The following is a 20693-nucleotide window of genomic DNA, read 5'->3' on the forward strand; positions in this document are numbered from 1 at the left end:
AAGCAACTGGGTATGAAATAAAAAAAAAGAATCAGTTATTCTCAATTTAAAATCAAGTTTTCAAAATAAGCACAGCATATTCTGTGTTGAAGAAATAAAATTATAAAGGCTCAAAAGAATAAAAAAATAGTTTGATGTTCCTCAGGTTTACCACTTGTAATAGAAAATGAATCATTTTACAAATATGTGAGTAATGACCATCTGCAGGCTACCCTTAATGACACTCTGAAGTATGTTGTATAGGGCTAAAAGTGGCAGTTTCAGAAAAGGAACATAATTCATTTCTGAATTTATTTTTCAAGGAGGCAACTTCCAAAACATTCTAATTAAATGCCCCCAAAAAACACATTGCACAGTACTGTATATAATTAATGTTTTTACTTACTGGAAGTTTGAATTTCTTCTGTGTCCTACTGCCTGCAGATGAAATGTGATCGGGAATCTTTACTTCTTGATTCCTCGACTTACATTTCCATGTTCTAATGGCATAATTAAAGTTGAATCCCCCTTTTTATTCAGTGAAATATAATCAACACATCATAAGTGATTAAAAGACTACTGCTGAAACAATTATACTATAAAAGAGTTGTCCTTGATTTCAAATTAACCTATTTTATATCCATTGCTGACATTAAAAGCAAATATCTTTGAAAAAAATTTAAATAATTTTTATTAATACGATTTCTGCAGTTCTATACTAACCAGCTGAAATTGCGCTCTACTCAAACATTATACACATACAGTGCATGTTCCTGTAATGTTAACTTAGCCTTCAGAAAGCATGCGAAGGTTTTTACACATCTGTGTTTGGAGTGGAAAATGAAATGATTTATTCAACAGTCACGAACATTCCACATGCTGGTTCCACAACCAGAACTGAAGCAGAAAGGATACTGCTACTGTAGCCATCCAAGAATGATCTTTCCCCGTTAGATGAAATGAAGACCTTAAGATGATGGGCATCGTACTACTGTTCCCATCTTTTTCAGAGAATCTCCTGAATTCCATTCTAACCAAGCGACAGCTCTATGGGACCAGGGTATGAGGGAACTACTCTGCTCCTCATATTAGAAAACAATTAATGATGTTTTGATCAAGATTTATTTTTAGAACCTTGAGAAGATCGTGCACGTACTCATGTAAGGAGAGTGTGTGATTAAGTAGCATGTGTGGCAAGATCCAGGATTGAGAACACCACATTACATACCTTTGCACAGCCTATAGGCACCAAACCCACAATACTGAGACACTTCTGCCACAGTCCTGGGGAGAGAGGTCACTGTACCAGTCTCATCAGCCTCTATGAGACCTGTAACTCTTACAGCACATGCAATGTCTGAATATCGTGCTTTTGTTGGAATCCTGCCACCTTCAGTCGAACACCTTTCCATTCCTCCAGGCATGACTTGAACACGGAGGCAGCGCTACATGATCTTCACCTGTGCAAATATACACCTTATGGTTTCTTAAAAATCTGCTTAAAATTTCCAAGAAAATCTTAAGCAAAACACTGTTGTGTCTCTAAGGTTGCTTTATTCACCACAAGTTATTTCTGTGCAGTACATACAGTACAGCCATGGGGAAGTGTGCATCATTACAATGGTCAGTATGTTATACTAAAGATAAAGATATTTTTTTTATTTGTTTTATATTTAGAGTTATGAGAAAAATAGGTTGAAAATATTTTTTTCCCCCAATTTTTAACAGCCTAAGATATACAATCACCACAAGATTATCAAACGATTACCCAGCAAATCTCTCTGACATTTACTTTTATCATTAACGGGTTTATACTGTAACAGGATAAACCATGCTGATATGACAGATGACCCGAAAAAGGAAGTCAGACCATACAAGCAAAGCCAAAAGGGAAGACACTCTATGTTCAAAAGTTTTGCTTTATCACTTTCAGCATCTAGGCACATTATTCCTCCTCCACTTCTCTTCAGAAATAATTTAAAACATAAAATCAATTCCTGAAAAAAATGTATTTGTGTATATGCTTAAAACTCAGATAATTTTTTGTAGAGAGAATTATTTTAAAGCCTTTGTACTGGAATTCCCATTGAAAAACAAAAGCAACAGAAACTAATCTTTATTAATATTTCTTAAATTCTAATCCCAGTTCTACAGCCACCTCATGGGTGCTTTCCGCTGGGTTCTTGCAAGACGGCTTTAGCCAAATGAAAGCCATTATGAGGAACCTGAGCTGGAATTGGAGACTAGTGGGCAGAGAGATGTCTTTTCGTTATTAGACCAAAGACATTTAGACCATTTCAGTCCTTGGCGAAACTGAGGCTAAAGTTTTTCTTAAATGTCACTGCATTGAGAAGAGGGCTCCAATATTTAACTTCAATGCAGTATAGAAAGTGAAAAATGTTGCTTATTGAAACAACAAACTTTAATCAGAAGAACAGCACATCAGAGGCCTGCTGCGGGGGCGCCCCTGTCCTGGCGTGGTGCAGCTGGGGCTGCGGCCCAGCCGGAGAGCAGCATGCAGGGCGTCACTGGGGCTGTGAAATCCTCTGCAAGCACGCTTGGCGGTACGCCGGCCGGCCCCACATGTCCAGCACGCTGTCCCTGACCAGCTCCACGAACAGCGAGGGCCACAGCTTGTGCAGGGACTCTGCTTTCAGGTTGGTGTCGGCGGCCCGTTTCACCAGACCGCTCACGAATTCCCGGCACACCTGGGTCTTCACCGGGCCATCGGAAAAGGCTTCCTAAGGGGGAAAGGGAAGTTAAAACTAAGTGTTGTGACTTGCCAAGCCCTCACATTCCTTCACACATTTCAAACAAATTAATGGAGGAAGAGACTTCCGCTACAGAGAACAGAGGTGTGATTTTCTGTAGAGTACTTGGCATTAGTTCTAGGCGACTGCAATGACGGTCATAAATTTTGGAATGCCCCTATCTCCATCAACACTATTGACTAACATATCAACTGTCATAAATATTGTTTGTTTAGATTATTCCTCTCTGCAAATGATATCACATTCTAGTTCACTCAACACTCCAGTGAAATAACATGTACGCACAGTGTGAAGCACGTACAAGATCACTGGTCCGTGGGGCACTTGAGTTCAGTATTCAAACCTTTGATCTTATGCTGCTTAATATACCATTAATCTTAATATATGCTCAATAAATATAAGAGATATACAGTCCCCTCTATAAGGTCAAAATAGCTATTTTTGCTGTATTTGTATTTGAGACAAACAGAATAGCTGAAGGATAAGAATATCCAGATATATGAAGGTAAAAGAACCGAATGCCCTCTTTTATTTGTATTTCTGTGTTTACGTGTGTAAATTTCAGAATTAAAACACTTTTTGTGTTCAGTCTCCCCAGTTGAGATGGACATAAGCATTGGGACAACTGGCTGTCAGGTGGTTCTTATCCAGGTGCTTCCAGTTGCATTGACACTGGATCAAAGACTCATTAGACTCATTCAGCTTGCTTAAAGGGCATTTTTTGGCAGCTAAGCTATTGGCTAATTTCGGTTTTGATCTTGTCAGTTGGGTAACTGATAGAACTCAGAGGGTGAGAGTCATCAGTGGATTGTCTATCAAGCTGTATTGTTCTATTGCTTCCCCTCAAGGATGTGTATTATGTCGCCCACTTGTCGTTCTGTAGACAAATGATTGTGTTACCACCACTCTAGAGACAAAACCTTTCGAAGTTGAATGTCTCTGAGCCAGTTGACTTCAGGAAACACCCTCAGATGATCACTCAAACCTGCATCAGGGGATTAACTTTGAAGAAGGTAGACAAATATATTTAGGGACTGTTCTGGACTGAAAGTTACATTTTGAGACAAATGTTGATTCTATTTTCAAAAAAAGGCACAGCATTTTTTTTCTTAAGGAAGCTTAAACATTTTAAGGTTGATAATTTGTTGTTGATGGTGTTTTATCAGCCTTTTATTGAAACTGCATCCCTGCAGAACTTTTACCCTGATCTACTGGTGAGGGAATCAGGATCCGTGGAGTAAGAGCAAACTGGGGAGTCTTGTCAGACCAAATCTATGTCAGAAAGTCATCGGCACTGATCTTCTGGCTCTGCCCCACGCCTATCAGTTATGAGAGTAAGACATGTTCCACCCTACAGGACCCTTCACCCTTCCTTGGTTTAATGAATTCCAGTTACTCCCCTCAGAACACAGAAACAGATTTCCCAAATTAAAAACAAACAGGTTTAAGTTCTCATTGCTATCTGTGGCTATAACCTTACTCCACAGATAATTCTCATGTGCATGTACTGTATATTTGTATTGTTTTTGTTTGCTGCCACATGACACATTGCCTCCTGGAGATAATAAAACATAGCAACAATCAACCATTTGAAATAACTTTTGAAATAAAGAGAAAGAATCCACTGGTGTACTAAGCAATTGGCAACAACCTGGTCATCCGAGGAAAATAACTGCAGTTGGTGATAGAAAAAGTGTAAGAGCTATGAAGAAAAACTTTAAAACAACTGTTGATGAAATCACCAAGGACCTCCACAGTGCAGGGGTGAAGGTATCACAATCTGTTCCCAGAAGACTTCAATTACAGAATTCTAAAGGCTAGACCACAAGATGCAAACCTCTCATCAACATCAAAAATAGGTACAGTAGGCCACAATTATAATTTGCTAAAAAAGTACAGAGATGAGCCGGTAGAGGTGTGGAACAAAGTGTTATGGACAAATGAGACAAACACAAACCTCTATCAGAGTGATGGTGAGGTGAAAGTGTGGAGAAAAGAAGGAACTATGGATGACCTAAAGCACTAAGGCAGTGTCATGGCGTGGGCCTGCATGGCCTCCTCTGGAACTGGCTCAGTCATCTTTATTGATGATGTAACCGATGACAGCAGCAGAATGACTTCAGAAGGGCACTTGTCTGCCTGTGTACAAGACAATAACTCCAGGCCCATTGGCCGGCGTTTCCTCATGCCGCAAGGCAATGCCCACTGCAACCAAGGACTTTACCAGGGTAAAAAATGTAAAGTCTTAGACTGGCCAAGCTCATTTCCTGATTTAAATCCAATTAAACATGGATGTCACTTACTGAAATGGAGACTGGAGACTCCCCGACTCCAAACAGGAACTCTCAACGGAGCAAACGGAGAGCTTGGTGATGTCCAAGCATCTCAGGCTTGCTGCAGTTATTGCATGCAAGGGATTTGTAACCAATACTAAGTCCTTTACTACTTTACATTAAATCAATTTGTCCCAATACTTATACTCAACTGAAATGGAGGGATGGAACACAATAATGGTATCTATCGTTCTAAAATGTTAAAGCATGTATGAGCAGAGAACAGAAAGGTGACATTCTGTACTTTTGCCTCACATTCATCTTTTCATCTCAAATCTGAGACGCTTGAGGACACAGAAAAAATAGAAATTTTGACTTCAGTGTCCCAGTACTATATAGGCACAAATAAGCTAATTGAGTGCAGAGTTACATGAACATATGACACGAAAAGAAAAGAAAGAAAAAAAGAAGGAAAGGACATTGGACCGTGGAGCCTCTTAGGGTGTGTGGCAGCAGGAGGGAGGGTGCTTATTACCCTTAATAAAGAACTTAAATCAGTGCTGGAAAGGGCGAGAGCTGATGTTTATGGTAGTGACTTTATTTGTGGTTCTTTAAAGAAAACTGCCATGCAATTTCCATTTATTTAAAAAAGCGATGCATAATTTTCTACATCACATAGAATATTCCAAAACCCAAAGAATGGGTTGATAATTTCTTTATAATCAGAAACAGATGGCTAAAGAGGATCTATCACCATGCAGTATAGTCTTGTTGCTGCAAATACATCAGACATATTACAGGTAAGCTACTGTATCTTTGCCTGGTGACAGTATATAAATTCCCTTAAGCACATTCAATAACTAATATGGAGGTTAAATGTGCTGGCTCATGTTACAGGTTTTATATTTTTCTATGTTTGGCAGAGATGCAGTGGCTAGCTAGTTTGCTTTTTACATTATTGTTATTGGTGTAGGCTATTTTTAGATAGCTAGGAGCCTGTGAATGTAAGAATTGAAATCATCATAATTAAGGGCCTTTTAATTAACTTAGAATTACCATTAGTAAATTATATTACATTTCTGATTGCTTTATGTTACATTGCTAAATGGACACCTAGATATTTGGGATCGATATTTTTAATACTCACAAATGTCATGTGAAATCAAAGGCATTCTGTATAGAGATTTCTAATGGAGCTGTATTGTTTCAACAATCATAATACAGTAATTATCCTTGAAACCAAATTAATCTCTCTATTTCTTCAGAAATAATGGAAATAATAGTATGCTTGTTTATTTTATTGGATGTGTTTATATACAGTATTTGCTTTATTTTGTGATGCAGTATCTAAACTGCGTTATTTTAGAAAATTTCAAGTAACTGCATTCAAAATAGCCCTTACTCACAAGTATTCTTCCTAACTCTGGAAAATCAGGCCCTGCGTGTTTTTATTGAAACATATTTTATTGATGTTGTACATCGAATCCTCAGCTGACTTTACCTCCGGTCACTCCTTTTCATCCTACTGACAAGAACACTGCAGTTTCTGACATGGTTATTTGGGCAGATGTTAGACAGAAGGCACTTGGGGATTCCAAGTTTTAGACGTTTTGGGGAGTCCTGTTTTAGAAGTATACTTGGACGTTGCCATTTATTGTAAAGTATCGTGCTCCATTGTCTTTTGTTGCACAACAGTTGCATTTATAGATAAATGATGCCAGATACTTTCAACATCTGTTTTGAAAGGTGCAGGCTCTGTGCAGCACTGAGCTCAGAAGAGGAGAAAAAGTACTGAACATTGATCAGGACCTTGTAAATGTGCTTTGTGTTGGAGGCACTGACGTCAGAAGATCTCCTTTTAAATGGGCAGGGGTCTAGCTGAATAAATCCTATATAAATGATATAAAACTATGCCATGAGAAACAAAATGATATACAGTGCCTTGCGAAAGTATTCGGCCCCCTTGAACTTTTCAACCTTTTGCCACATTTCAGGCTTCAAACATAAAGATATAAATTTTTTATTTTATGTGAAGAATCACCAACAAGTGGGACACAATTGTGAAGTGGAACGAAATCTATTGGATTTTTGAAACTTTTTTAACTAATAAAAAAATGAAAAGTGGGGCGTGCAAAATTATTCGGCCCCCTTGCGTTAATACTTTGTAGAGCCACCTTTTGCTGCGATTACAGCTGCAAGTCGCTTGGGGTATGTCTCTATCAGTTTTGCACATCGAGAGACTGAAATTCTTGCCCATTCTTCCTTGCAAAACAGCTCGAGCTCAGTGAGGTTGGATGGAGAGCGTTTGTGAACAGCAGTTTTCAGCTCTTTCCACAGATTCTCGATTGGATTCAGGTCTGGACTTTGACTTGGCCATTCAAACACCTGGATACGTTTATTTGTGAACCATTCCTTTGTAGATTTTGCTGTATGTTTGGGATCATTGTCTTGTTGGAAGATAAATCTCCGTCCCAGTTTCAGGTCTTTTGCAGACTCCAACAGGTTTTCATCCAGAATGGTCCTGTATTTGGCTGCATCCATCTTCCCCTCAATTTAAACCATCTTCCCTGTCCCTGCTGAAGAAAAGCAGGCCCAAACCATGATGCTGCCACCACCATGTTTGACAGTGGGGATGGTGTGTTGAGGGTGATGAGCTGTGTTGCTTTTACGCCAAACATATCGTTTTGCATTGTGGCCAAAAAGTTCGATTTTGGTTTCATCTGACCAGAGCACCTTCTTCCACATGTTTGGGGTGTCTCCCAGGTGGCTTGTGGCAAACTTTAGACGAGACTTTTTATGGATATCTTTGAGAAATGGCTTTCTTCTTGCCACTCTTCCATAAAGGCCAGATTTGTGCAGTGTAAGACTGATTGTTGTCCTATGGACAGACTCTCCCACCTCAGCTGTAGTTCTCTGCAGTTCATCCAGAGTGATCATGGGCCTCTTGGCTGCATCTCTGATCAGTCTTCTCCTTGTCTGAGCTGAAAGTTTAGAGGGACGGCCAGGTCTTGGTAGATTTGCAGTGGTCTGATACTCCTTCCATTTCAAGATGATCGCTTGCACAGTGCTCCTTGGGATGTTTGAAGCTTGGGAAATCTTTTTGTATCCAAATCCGGCTTTAAACTTCTCCACAACAGTATTACGGACCTGCCTGGTGTGTTCCTTGGTCTTCATGATGCTCTCTGCGCTTTCAACAGAACCTTGAGACTATCACAGAGCAGGTGCATTTATACAGAGACTTGATTACACACAGGTGGATTCTATTTATCACCATCAGTCATTTAGGACAACATTGGATCATTCAGAGATCCTCGCTGAACTTCTGGAGTGAGTTTGCTGCACTGAAAGTAAAGGGGCCGAATAATTTTGCACGCCCCACTTTTCATTTTTTTATTAGTTAAAAAAGTTTCAAAAATCCAATAGATTTCGTTCCACTTCACAATTGTGTCCCACTTGTTGGTGATTCTTCACATAAAATAAAAAATTTATATCTTTATGTTTGAAGCCTGAAATGTGGCAAAAGGTTGAAAAGTTCAAGGGGGCCGAATACTTTCGCAAGGCACTGTATATCACAATTAGACACTCAAATTGGTAAATGATAAATTTGCATGAATTAAGCATTTCAACCACTGGGAATTAGTACATTGTACCTAGTAATCAATTGTTGCTTATTCCCTATTGATTTTTAGGGGAGCGAAGGGTTTTCACTGACTTGCTGTACAAAAACAACAGCTCGTTCTTGTAGTGTGGTGCAGGATTCTCACTACAGACAAGAGGAAGTACAGTACAGTATGTATTGCACAGGTGTTTACAACAAACTGCTGTGCATCTGAGAGCAGTGCTGTGGCTTGGATGAGTAAGAGGAGATGAGGTCTGGACCTGAGAACTCTAGGACATCAACAATACCAGCACGTCCAAGAACCAGCTGTGAAAGAGCCACCTTTCCTACTTGGATCCTGTCCTGGACGCTCCCTCCTTACCTCAGTGCTGTCGGCCCCTGTGTCCCGGCTGGGGTAGTTGAAGAGGGCCCTGCTCAGCCCCTCGCCCAGCGCCTTGCCGTTGTCCCGCAACTCCTCCGGGCTCAGGCCCGCCCGCCGCCCGCGCCCCTCCAGCAGAAACTGCAGCTGCCGCTTCCTGAGGGGCAGGAAACAAGGGGGGTCACTCTCTCCCGCACTCAGGTGTGCTGTGTGCTGTGTCTACTCGCTGCCCAGCAGCTTCCCTGGCTCAGGTGAACGATGGGCAGGCTCGCTCACTGCCACGCTCTGACACAGGGGACCTCGAAGAGCATAGACTGGAGGACAGGGGACCTCGACGAGCATCGACTGGAGGGCAGCGGACCTCAAAGAGCATCGACTGGAGGACAGGGGACCTCGAAGAGCATCGACTGGAGGACAGGGGACCTCGAAGAGCATCGACTGGAGGACAGGGGACCTCGAAGAGCATAGACTGAAGGACAGGGGACCTCGAAGGATGGGGCTTAACAACGATGATCCAATGTAACAACATACTTGTTCGGTAAACACCTGTTCACGTGAGTCTCCCTACAGAGCCAGATATTCTTTTTTTTACTTTTTTTACTTTCCCACATTGTCTTTACTCTTAAATCCTTTTCATGGGATGTTTCAAATTTAGTAGACAGTTTCATTTTGTGTCACTACACAATTGTAATTAGTGTGTTATATATTAATATTAAATTGCATTTGCAAGATGTCTAGCCAGTCCTGAACAATGTCTGTTTACAACTGTCTCTATTGTTTACTACTTTAAAATTTATCAAGACTAATTATTCTTGACTGTTGATTAACAAATCAGAAAATGAACCAGATACCTGAGAAGCTACTAATAATAATTACCCCAAGACCAGGTGTAGTCTCTATCTCTTACCAATTCTCCATCTAGCAATATATAGAAATATTTACATTGGGATCGCAGTGAAGACAAATGCACAATATTTGTGTCATTCCCTAGCCTCTCTGTGCAAGTACTATACTGTACATACACCTCCCATCGCAAGGCACACTGATACAGACCACCCTCACAGTTGTGTTGAAAGCAATGATCCAAGTCAGTGACATTACTGTGCTTTTACCGAGAGAAGGAAAGAAGGAAAGTGCTTACCCACATTTGTAATAAGAGGCAGGGATAGTCAATGGCAGTGCAGGAACTGAAATCAAGTATACTGGCACAACTTGAAACATGTCAACACAAAACCTGCAGGAGGACATACATCACTAGCTCCCAGAAGGGCAGCCAGGAGGCGGGAAATAGCTGTGGAATGTAGGTTTCCTGTATGGAATCTGTTCAAGCAGGACAGCTTACAGCTCAACATCATCAGGTCTGCTGGTATTATGGTTCACACACTGGCTTTGGTAGCTTCTTACACCTGGCCTACCCATGCCTGCCAGCCTGGGGGATGTGCCAATCTGTGCATCGGTGCTTTAAAGCACACATCAGCTAGTCCTCTCAGGCTTACCAACTCTGATGAAGTGAGGTGGGTATGGAGTATGTTGTGATAAAGCCGCGGCTGTGTAAAACTGCGAGGAGGTGCTGTAATGTCATTCCTGGGGCGAACAACACTACTGCAGCTGAAGCACACAAGCCATCGTTTTACCTTTCAATCTGGCAATTATTCTGAATTATTCATCTGAGTGACCACTTTGCTTTGTAGTGATCAAGATTTTGAGAGCCTTGCTCATAGTTAGCTCTCACAATGTCTCCACAGAAAAACTACAGTCCCATTTTCTCTGTAATTATAGGGCCATTTTTATAACCAATTATGTAAGACATTGTTCAGCTCCATCATTGCTAGTGTATTCTCTAACTAAAATACCCCAGAATCCTATTTCTCTTCTTAATTGTTGTTTTACAATGCTGGTGACAGCAATGCATTTTCTACAACACTTTTTCCCAGGGAGCACTATCAATTCTGTCATGTTTTATAAGTAAAACCACATGTTTTCCTATCCCACCTGCAACCACTTCCATTCACTGATATTCAGTTTCATTCCCCTGCATCTTTATTTCATCTCTGTAGATGAGACGGGGCTTTCCAAGCACCCAGAGAGCACCAGTTTCTTCCCTTGTCCTGCTTTCATCAACAGGTTTAATTGCTATATTGTTCGCACTTCTCTGGGGGCACTGTTATTAATGAGAAGGAAGAGGATGTTTTTTATACATTTCAAAACAATTACAAAAGAATCATGGCAGTGTGTGCCAGTACAAGCCCCGTCCTTATATATATATACATATAATGTGACAGACTGCTGATCTAGAGTTTTAAGTGCAGCACATGAACTCAAAAAGGAAACCATTACCACGCTACAAGCAGTGTCTGCTTCACGTATCAGCATGATTCCTGCTGCTTTTTCTTATGAACAGCCACAGGTAATTAAAAGTGCTGAAAATGCACATTCAGCTGTCTTTTTGCTCAGCAATTAGACAGTTTTAGCCTTCAATGAGAGAATTCTACAAATGATGTACGGAACTTATTGTTATTGACCACAGCCACCTTACCCAGCAAACCTGTGACTCTAATTCATCAGTAGGCTTTAACAATGACTTTAATTGATCCTGAGTCCTTTCCAGATCCATGTCTTAATAATTATAGCACCTGAAGCTGAAGACTGGGGTCTCATTCCAAATGGCAACAACAGAAGTAAGATTTCAGAGCAAATCTGACAGCTTGTACATAAGAAAAACAAGTCCAATCAATCAGTGTTCCCCTCACTACCAATATTTTTTGTCAGCAATTTCATCAGCTTAATAAAAATATTGTCAAGTTCAAAACAGATTCTCCAGGATGTTCATAATTATTGGAGTCGCAAATAGGCTCAAAAGCCTTGCAACCCCCAGCTAATATGCATGTGTTAACAGTTCACTTATTACTAACACAAAATAATTTAACAAAACAAACATGAACAAAATGAAAGGCACCTATTTTTTTGCAGATCACTCATAAAGTCCAGCATCACCTCAGAACTGACCCCTGTACTAAATTTTTTGCATCACTGATGTGAAGAGAGACTGTCCTTTGTGCTCCATGGGAATTATTTTGACAGAGCAATTGCTTTTTACAAAACATCATTGAAAGTGCTATTGTTCCAGCATGCTGAATTGTGATATGTTTCATATCACTGAGAAAGAGAACTCCTTGTTAACAACATTGGCAAAACTTGCAAGCCTTAACTAGCACAGAGCACAACACTCATCTACTATCATTCTGCTGGTGTATAATTGACTGGTACTGTATTTCAAAGAAACAAGAGACCCTAAATGTACTCCATTCAATCTCTACCTGCACAGTAAAGAATGCCATTTGTTAAGCAAAGCCAAGACAGAAGAAGAAATGTCCCTCACAACTGCCCGAGCTGCACAAGTCATTAGGTTCAGGAAGACAAACTTCTGTCCAGTGTTTCCCCAGAAGGGACAGGTGATTGACTACAACACTATAGGGTGTCTTGTCCAAGATTCCATCTGATTCATGAAAATGACCAGCACCAAGCCTCTGCCAAATCCTGTCCATTTTACTGTGCATGCGGATTTACTTCTCTCTTATTACTTTAAGTGAATCACATGAATGGCTTATAGGAATCATTAAACAAAACAAGATAATCAACACTGTGTATTGTTTGTCAGATGTCCAAGATAAGTGGTTACAGGGGATGATTTTCATAATCACAGCAAACTACAAAAGCAGGGGGCTCTTTATTGTATTGAAACAGGACACTACTATACATTTTGCTCTTTAAAAACCTTTTGCCCATCAACATCAACTATCAGCATATCATCACATAAAGATCATGATAGTTCTAAGATTTTCTAAGTATCTGAAGGACAATTCTAATTTTGAATGATAATTGTAAATCATTGTAACCACCATGTTGGTTTCAAGCTCTGGACCAGCCTGTTTGGGGCCATGGTGCAAAATGACTGTTCCACACCCTTGTGGAAGAAAGCCAGCTACTGGCCTACTTCCAGCAGAGATATAAAATGCCATAAGACCACAAGATGAGCAAGGGAAAAGGAACATAATAAAGTTTACAAAAAAAAACACTCAGCTTATCTAGCTTGTTTTGATGCTAGTAACTAATTGATGTCATCCAGTCCTTCTTAAAACGAAGCCAGTTTAAACAACATGCCTGGACAGCTTGTCCCAGTCACCAGAACCCTTTGTGCAAAGAAGCTCAGTTTAAAATCTTCTTCCCTGTTGTTTCCACTTGTGCCTGGTTCATGTTTTATCGATTTGTCGATACTTCTGAGGATTTCAGGTGTTAAATCCGTTCTTTCCACACTCTGCTGTGTTCGAGACTAAAAAGATCCAATCATTTTATCATGTGACAGAAATTCCTATAATCTCTAGTATACCTGGTTGGAGAACAGCAATATTAATTTTGTGACCATAATTGTACACAACGTTATAAAAAATTAGTAGTACAGGGTGTGTGTAACACCAAGAAAAACCTTGAACTGTTTTTGCTCATACATTAAGTGTACTGTATCTTTATTTCTTATGGTCCTTGCTTTCTACTTGACCCACTGTTTACAAAGCCTTTTCTGTGCAAGGCTAAACAGACTGAGTTCTTGTAACCACTCAGTTTATCACATACAGTATCAATACAGGAGTTACTCAGCTTTTCTCTGAACTCACCGCCCACGTTGGGCTTAACACCAACTCTTTGCCCTGTGGGTATTTACAGTACTCAGTAGAATCTGGTATGTACTGTATACACAATCTTGGGAAGCATATTTTTATTTCTAATTGTTTAACATTTCCAGACTACATAGATTTCCAGGCAATATGTTACAAAACCCAGAAAAGTAAAAGTAAAGGATTACTTGAACATGTTTAAGTTTATTATTTTAACTCTGGTATAAAACATACACTGATGCAAAACTAATTAACAGCTGTCTAGGTTTGTTTAAAATTTTGGACTACCAATTACTTTTCTAATACTCATCTCATTGGGAAACGTAAATCTAACCTATTTTAGTTGCTGGGTCAAACCGAGTAGTGATTTGAGTATTGAGCTTTTTATTAGCATATTATTAACTTGGTATTTATCGTAATAATTTTTTAAAAAAATTTAAGATATACTGAGTCTGCAAGCAATCTTTGCTCTTATAAAACAGTTTGTCCATGATAAAAAAAGACGCAACAGAATTGAAGTTCAGCCTAATCAGAGGAAACGGGCCTTCTGGAGCAGAGCATATGGCCCAGAGTGACTTACAATATCTGGTGTTGACAACATATGAATCTTTGCAAATAAATTGTTGTTTTGTGGCATCATGTTATCATAAGAGTTTTCTTATCCCTTTTATGCTTCTACATCCACATCTGCAGCTCACAAACAGACTTGGGCAACTTCTTCAGATTAATAACTGCATTGTACCTCAACACTGGCATCCTAAACTTTCCGTTTTTTGACACCCATTGGGTAGACATCTCCTGTAAGTGAATCATTTACTTATCTGAAAGAGTGCAATCAAGGCAGATATCCTGTTCCTTCACCATAAGGTGTTCAGATCCATTTGAAGATCAAGTTATATTTAAAAAGTGACTTGTAAAGGGAAATGATTGGTGTATCTTAAAAATACGCTTCTTGACCAGCACTAAACACAGCTTCCCACAGAATCTATACTCTCATCAAGGATACCGCTCAGAGAATAAATCGCAACCAGACTGATTGGACATGTGATATATACTGGATGAGTTCTATACTTTTTATATTTGGAATATTTTTATTGAAATTATTTATTGGACATGACAGCATTACTTTAAATTGATACATTATGTTCCACAGGAATTTGCACAAAGTGGAAAAGTGGATATCAAAATTGAACACCTGTAAAAAATTAAATAGTGCAGAAACACTGTGCTTCAGCTCCAGTCTGTAATTGTGCACAAATAAAGCCATATGGAAAACTGACCCCGGGAGGCAAAATCATGGGACACCTGTTCCATATCGCTGAAATAGAGCCAAGACATTAAATTTAGTGTAAACTACTAATTCATGTGAAGATGGAACGGGGGATGTGTTCTGTTGGTATTTCACGCAGATTTCTCTTATTTAAATGCCCCTTGCTAGTAAACACAGCTGCACCATAGTCACAGCTGTTGTTCTTGATTAGGTCTTCATCACCCAGAACACTGCAATGCTTGTGCTCTTCTTGACTGTGCTGCTATCCCTGTGCACTTCACTGAACCTAAAACAGGGAACAGGCGAGATTATCCTCCATCATACGTACTTAGGTTGAGGCTGGCTGTGTGTTTTAGCTCATTACCATTATGATGGCCAAAACCCTGCACCTGTGCCTCCAATTACTACTAATTACTCTGCTGCAGTGCCAGAGTCCTAGCCCTGGATAGCCACAGACATGCACGGTTTAGAGGAGGGTCATTAAGACAAGAATTGATTCACTCCCATCATTAAGCCCTGAAGTTCAATAAAGAGCAGAAGTCTAAGGTGTTTTGCATGACCAGAGAGAGGGTCAGAGCTATTCTGACATGCAGTCGTGAGCAAAATTTGTTTCTGACTCTGACGCCTAATTTAACCAACATTCTTTTGTTTTCTCAGATAAACCTTGTTTTATGAAGGAAAGTAAACTTCCTCACATTAGGAATATCCCACCTTCCCTCAGGACAGCAAGGCACAACAGAGCTGGTAGCATGTCCGGGCGTGTGAGTGCATTCTCCCTGTGGAGAATCCTGAGCTTGGAACCTCACAGCCAAGGAACTGCTCTTCTGCTTGGAGACTGCTTGGCGACTGCTATGGTTTAAGCATTTGATCTGTGATTAATGCTCAGTCGCCATCTTTATCATTTTCTGTGTGTTTTGTGTGCCTGTGGGAATCTGTTACAGCCAACTTTAATAATACTACTGCTAACAATAATCCTCACAAGCCTAATATCCCTAATATTATTATTATCTCACTATTTCCGATCTTTTCTCTCTCTTAATCATGATACACTAAGCCCAGGACACACTCAATGGCAGGGTTGTGGAGCTGGCCGACATGCCTCAGCATTGTCCTCCAGTTGGGTGGCGCATGGATGAGGCTTCCACAGATCTGGAAGTTAGCGCTAAAGACGACCATTTTTCATCTTTGCAACTTCCAGTGCTGCGGAAGCCAGCAGTTTTTAAGGTTTATTATCTAAATTGGGAGGCGTTATGATTGTAAAGAATAAACTGTAGACCGTCTAATCCTGTTTTTCTTCAAAAGTTGTGTTTTAATAACCTGCTGTGACATTCTTCAAGTGCTCTTGGCTGAGCTGAAGAGTGCATGAGGATGCCAGGTCCCACCTCTTCCCTGGGGAGCCTGCCGCCAGCAGGAAACACTTAACAGCAGGGCTCTGAGTGAAATCTGGAGTCCTCCTGCCACGCACAGACCCCACTGACAGTGTGCACAGATACAGCCGCTGTAAGACTCTTGGAAACGTGTCTTAAAAAACAGACAAGCTTTAAAAATTGCAGTTCGGAACATAAAAACAAACAGATATTTTTAATTATAAGTAAAATATATTTTCGAAAGAGTACATAGCATTTACAGATCTAAATCTTTCTCAGACAATTGAAAACAAAATAACTGATTCATGTACCATATTTCTAGCAAACTTATTGCAAAGAATATTTAGGATGTATTCTTAAACCTTATTTTCTGTTTGTAATTTTAGATTGTGGTTAAGAGACATGCTCAGGGGTGTACAGGGGCAAGTTTGTGCAAGCTGTAAATCTTTATAATTATCACAGACACATACACACACATATGTGATTATAAGGGCTGCAGCATTCCAACGTTTCAAATAAAAGAAATAAAACAGGCACAAACAGCAGTAAGAACATCATGGAGCAGACATTTCCAACTATAAAAGAGGAGTTTTACAGGACACAGTCCAGGATACGTTTTGGACCAGTGACACCAAAGACACACCCAAGATGTAATGGGATTAATTATCATCATTTATCAACAATTTAACATCAATTATCATTATAACCAAATTAGATCATGCTAACAATATCATTGATATCATTATCATGTTCAGATTTTTACCATATGCTGAGAATATTATGCATTTATTCAATATTAACAAAATTAAAAAAAATTAACGAGAATAACTTTAAAGAAACAAACTATTTTTTAATCATGATTGAGTAGAAAAGCAGTTTTTTCTCACAATATATGCCATGCAGTGAGGTTATTCCTGCATAAGCATGAAGATAATTTGGTTTTGGATTGGCAATCTTTTCTTTCTCTAGCACTTGAGAAAGTGGGCTTTGCAAGTAGCTGTGGCTTCTCCATTGGAATATTGTTCCTGGGGTGATCCCACCCCCTGTCAGGGACCTGGGACCCTTCGTGTCCCACTCATCGCCTGAAACGCACAACCAGGCAACCAAGCTGCACCCAGGCAAAGAGGCCACTGCCCTCCTAAAGCTGTTCAATATCGTAAGGCAGAGAAGTAGGTTTTAAAATAATTTGAGTTTTATATTTAATACATCCGGCCTTACAGTAATTTTGGAAATAATATTAGTCATAGCCAAATCTTTATTCTCATTTAAAAAAAAATCAATTGTAATTCCTCATGCTCCAGCAATTCACATCAGCTTGTTCAAGTATGGAAAGAATTAAGATCATGTTCTGGGAGCAGCATCTGCACTCAGAGGGTTTACAATAGTGCATTGTAATAACACAGATTGGTTACAACACCTGACTTTCTCGGATCGGTGTGCTTTACACAGAAACACGCCTGGCTACATTCAGAAAGGGATTAGCAAAGTGTAATTTCTGCCATATTTTGTGTGTTGAACTATTAGCATTTTTTTTGTTTTACTAAATGCATGCATCACATTAGAGAAAGACCGCTGAACTGTTACATCACCCTATAGCTTGGGAGCTAGAACAGCCCAATTCAATTCGAATCACACACGTACTGTGCTGTACAGTGAGTGAGCACACAAACACGGTGCATGGAAGGCTTCCACTGCTTTTTGCAAATGAAAATCCTATAAACATCACAAAACATACATTGCAATGTATTTATATTAATATATATTTTAAGAAAAGCCTTGACAAAGGTCTTCTACCTTGAAGCATATCTTAAAACAAGTCTCAGTACTGTAGTAGTTTTCATTTAAGTACACAAAGACAGATTTATTAGCTATAGTTGGACTAAAGTCTACTTCGGTTTTCTACAGGGAAATAAAGATAATGCTTTTTTCAGACATTGATTTACCCTGATTACATTATTAAAAGTATTTTATAAAGATTCAGCATATTTTATGGTTTTAAAATATATATTAAAATGGAGGAGCCAACTATTCAATGTGCAAACATAAAAAAATCATCATACCTGTAGATATTGTTTTCTTAACGTCTAAAATATGAGTGAAGTGTGCCATGAATTTCCAAGTAAAAGAATAACAACTACCCTCCTCAGCATATAAGGCTTGTCTAAAGTTGTAAAAAACTCACTTAGTGCTGTTGCTGCACTTTGTACTGGTAGTTCTGTGGTCTGTTCTTTTTTGGACATATTTTTCATGAATCAGGCAAAAATATTTCCATCACAGATATTTTGCAAGGCTTGAGCCCTTTACACAAACATGCATCTATCTGACAAGAATTAAGACAGCCCTTCCTTTTTCCTTCTTGTTGTGTGAACTCTCTGGTTCACAAGTCTGGGTGCCAAGCTCCCAGAGTGAGAGCAAATTCTGTTTCCAGCAGCCAAAGAGAGCAGATTTCTCCTTGGTATAAGCCAGAGTCCGATGGGCTGACTGGCATCCAGCCTTTGAAATTCCCTGGAGACAATGAACTTGGTTGTGTTGTCCAATTCTGCAAATTCTTTAGATGCATCATTTTCATTCCTCCTATACTATTCAGGAGCCTGTGACCAAGCCAATACCTTCTTCATCTTGCAGACTAGAATACAAGAATGACAGACATGGCCAGGATTCTACTGTACTACTTGTGTTTAAAATGTTTAAGAAAGGTTTGTCTTTTGCTGTTCCACTTTCTTAATGAAGCTTTGAAGCACTTCAAACATCTTTAATGCACACTTGCATTTTCTGATAATTCTTTTGTGATATAGTTAGCTTTTTAATCAGTAATTACCTCCACGCACGATACTTGTGACTTCAGAGCCATGATATGTTTTGAATTTAACTTCACACACGCTGGAAGTGGCAGAGGCCTGTCTCCACACAGGCTGGAAGGAGAGCGGACGGGCCCTCCCATCATGCTCATCCGGCACGCTCTGTCAGAGCCAAGATATTTCCAAAACATGTCATTTCGCTGCCATCATGCTGCAAAGACTAACTGTTGATAATTGCTGTTGAATGGGTTTTAAACATGCAGAAATGATTTCAATTAAATGTTTTAAAACAAAGTTTCACTTGTAATTTCAGTATAACAACTGAAACAAGAAAATGTGTAATTTATTGACATATATTAAAAATAATGATACATTCACAAACGTTTAAAAACAATTATCGTAACACATCAAATCTGCTGTGGAGCAGTGCCTGTGTGTCAAGTGACATTCGATTGGTTCGGGAATCTCTGATTGTGCATCCTTCCGGTCATTCTATTTTTATTAAACTGTGGTTTAATGCTTCTTTTAGTTGAATCAATATGATATTTCTTGGTCTTTATAAGTGTAAACGGGCAAGGGCTGCCTTAAGGGGTTGTAATGTCATCTTGCATATCTCACAATAGTGTTATGTTCTGTTTTTCTTATTAATAGCACTTGTCATGTCAAGCACCCTCACAGACACCTCAGTGTCCCTCATGCCTCAGGTCAAGACCTGCTGAAGATTCCCAATTTCCCAAGTCCCTGTGTCCCAGGGGAGCTGGGATTCCTCTTGACTAAGCTGCGGAACAGACACATCCTTTTCCTCCCAGCCAGATTGGTGAGGCATGCAACCATGTGGGTCTCCATACGCAGTCTACAAGGTGCAGAGAACCAGCTGCCAGCACAGCTGGTTGAAAAATATTGTACCAGCACAGGACTGAAAAGTATTTTTAAATAGTACACCGTGACAGCAAACACCCACAAGCTGTTCATGATAGGCACTCTGTGTTGTTAAAAGGTAAGAAAGTAAATTCTGACTGAAATCAATAAAATGACTGTCTTTTAACAACAAAAATACGTTATTTCACAAAAAGAACAGATGTTGGCATAATTTCATGGTAGGGCTGACACCTGCCCAGCATTCATGCACAGTCTGGGAATCAGCTTCTCCATCCAGACACAAAATCACCACACACAACATTTTTTAAATGATGTGCATGTTTTAATAAACTGAATTAAATGTGTCTGAACTAATTAATATACTGCATTAATTAAATTTAGTCATACTTGAATAGCTTTAACATTAGCCTTAAGACTGTGGAACAAGAGTAATATTAAAATTACACAATGCCACAGTACTAATTTAAAATATTACGTTCAGCTACAACACAATGATTGTGGGCCACAAGTGGAAATAAAGAGACAGAAACAGAGCACTCTTCTGTACGTGTACGGTCATGAGAAGAAAACTTGCCAAGATTCATGTGGACTTCAAGTGGACACTGTGTGATCGTTGAAGAACCGCATGATGAGATTGTTGAATAATTAAGCTAATTGTGCCTGGAAATTTGCTGGGCTGAATATACAGTACTCATCAGGTTTTCTTGTA

At 39.5% G+C, this 20693-nt stretch overlaps 1 protein-coding gene across 1 annotated transcript in view; it reads right to left on the reverse strand.

The window, feature by feature from the left end:
• Window positions 1-1513: 1513 nt before the first annotated feature.
• LOC148659349 (leucine-rich repeat-containing protein 49-like) overlaps window positions 1514-20693 on the reverse strand; it is a 106868-nt gene continuing 87688 nt past the window's right edge. The window contains exons 17-18 of the mRNA XM_088641476.1: window positions 9004-9157; window positions 1514-2720 (exon numbers count right to left, since the gene is read on the reverse strand). Of these exons, the coding sequence (XP_088497602.1) occupies window positions 2505-2720; window positions 9004-9157 (370 nt within the window). The 3' untranslated portion in view covers window positions 1514-2504. The remainder of the gene's footprint in view (window positions 2721-9003; window positions 9158-20693) is intronic.

The sequence above is a fragment of the Lepisosteus platostomus genome, chromosome 7, assembly GCF_059453375.1.
Source record: "Lepisosteus platostomus isolate fLepPlt1 chromosome 7, fLepPlt1.hap1, whole genome shotgun sequence".
Lineage (NCBI taxonomy): Eukaryota > Metazoa > Chordata > Actinopteri > Semionotiformes > Lepisosteidae > Lepisosteus > Lepisosteus platostomus.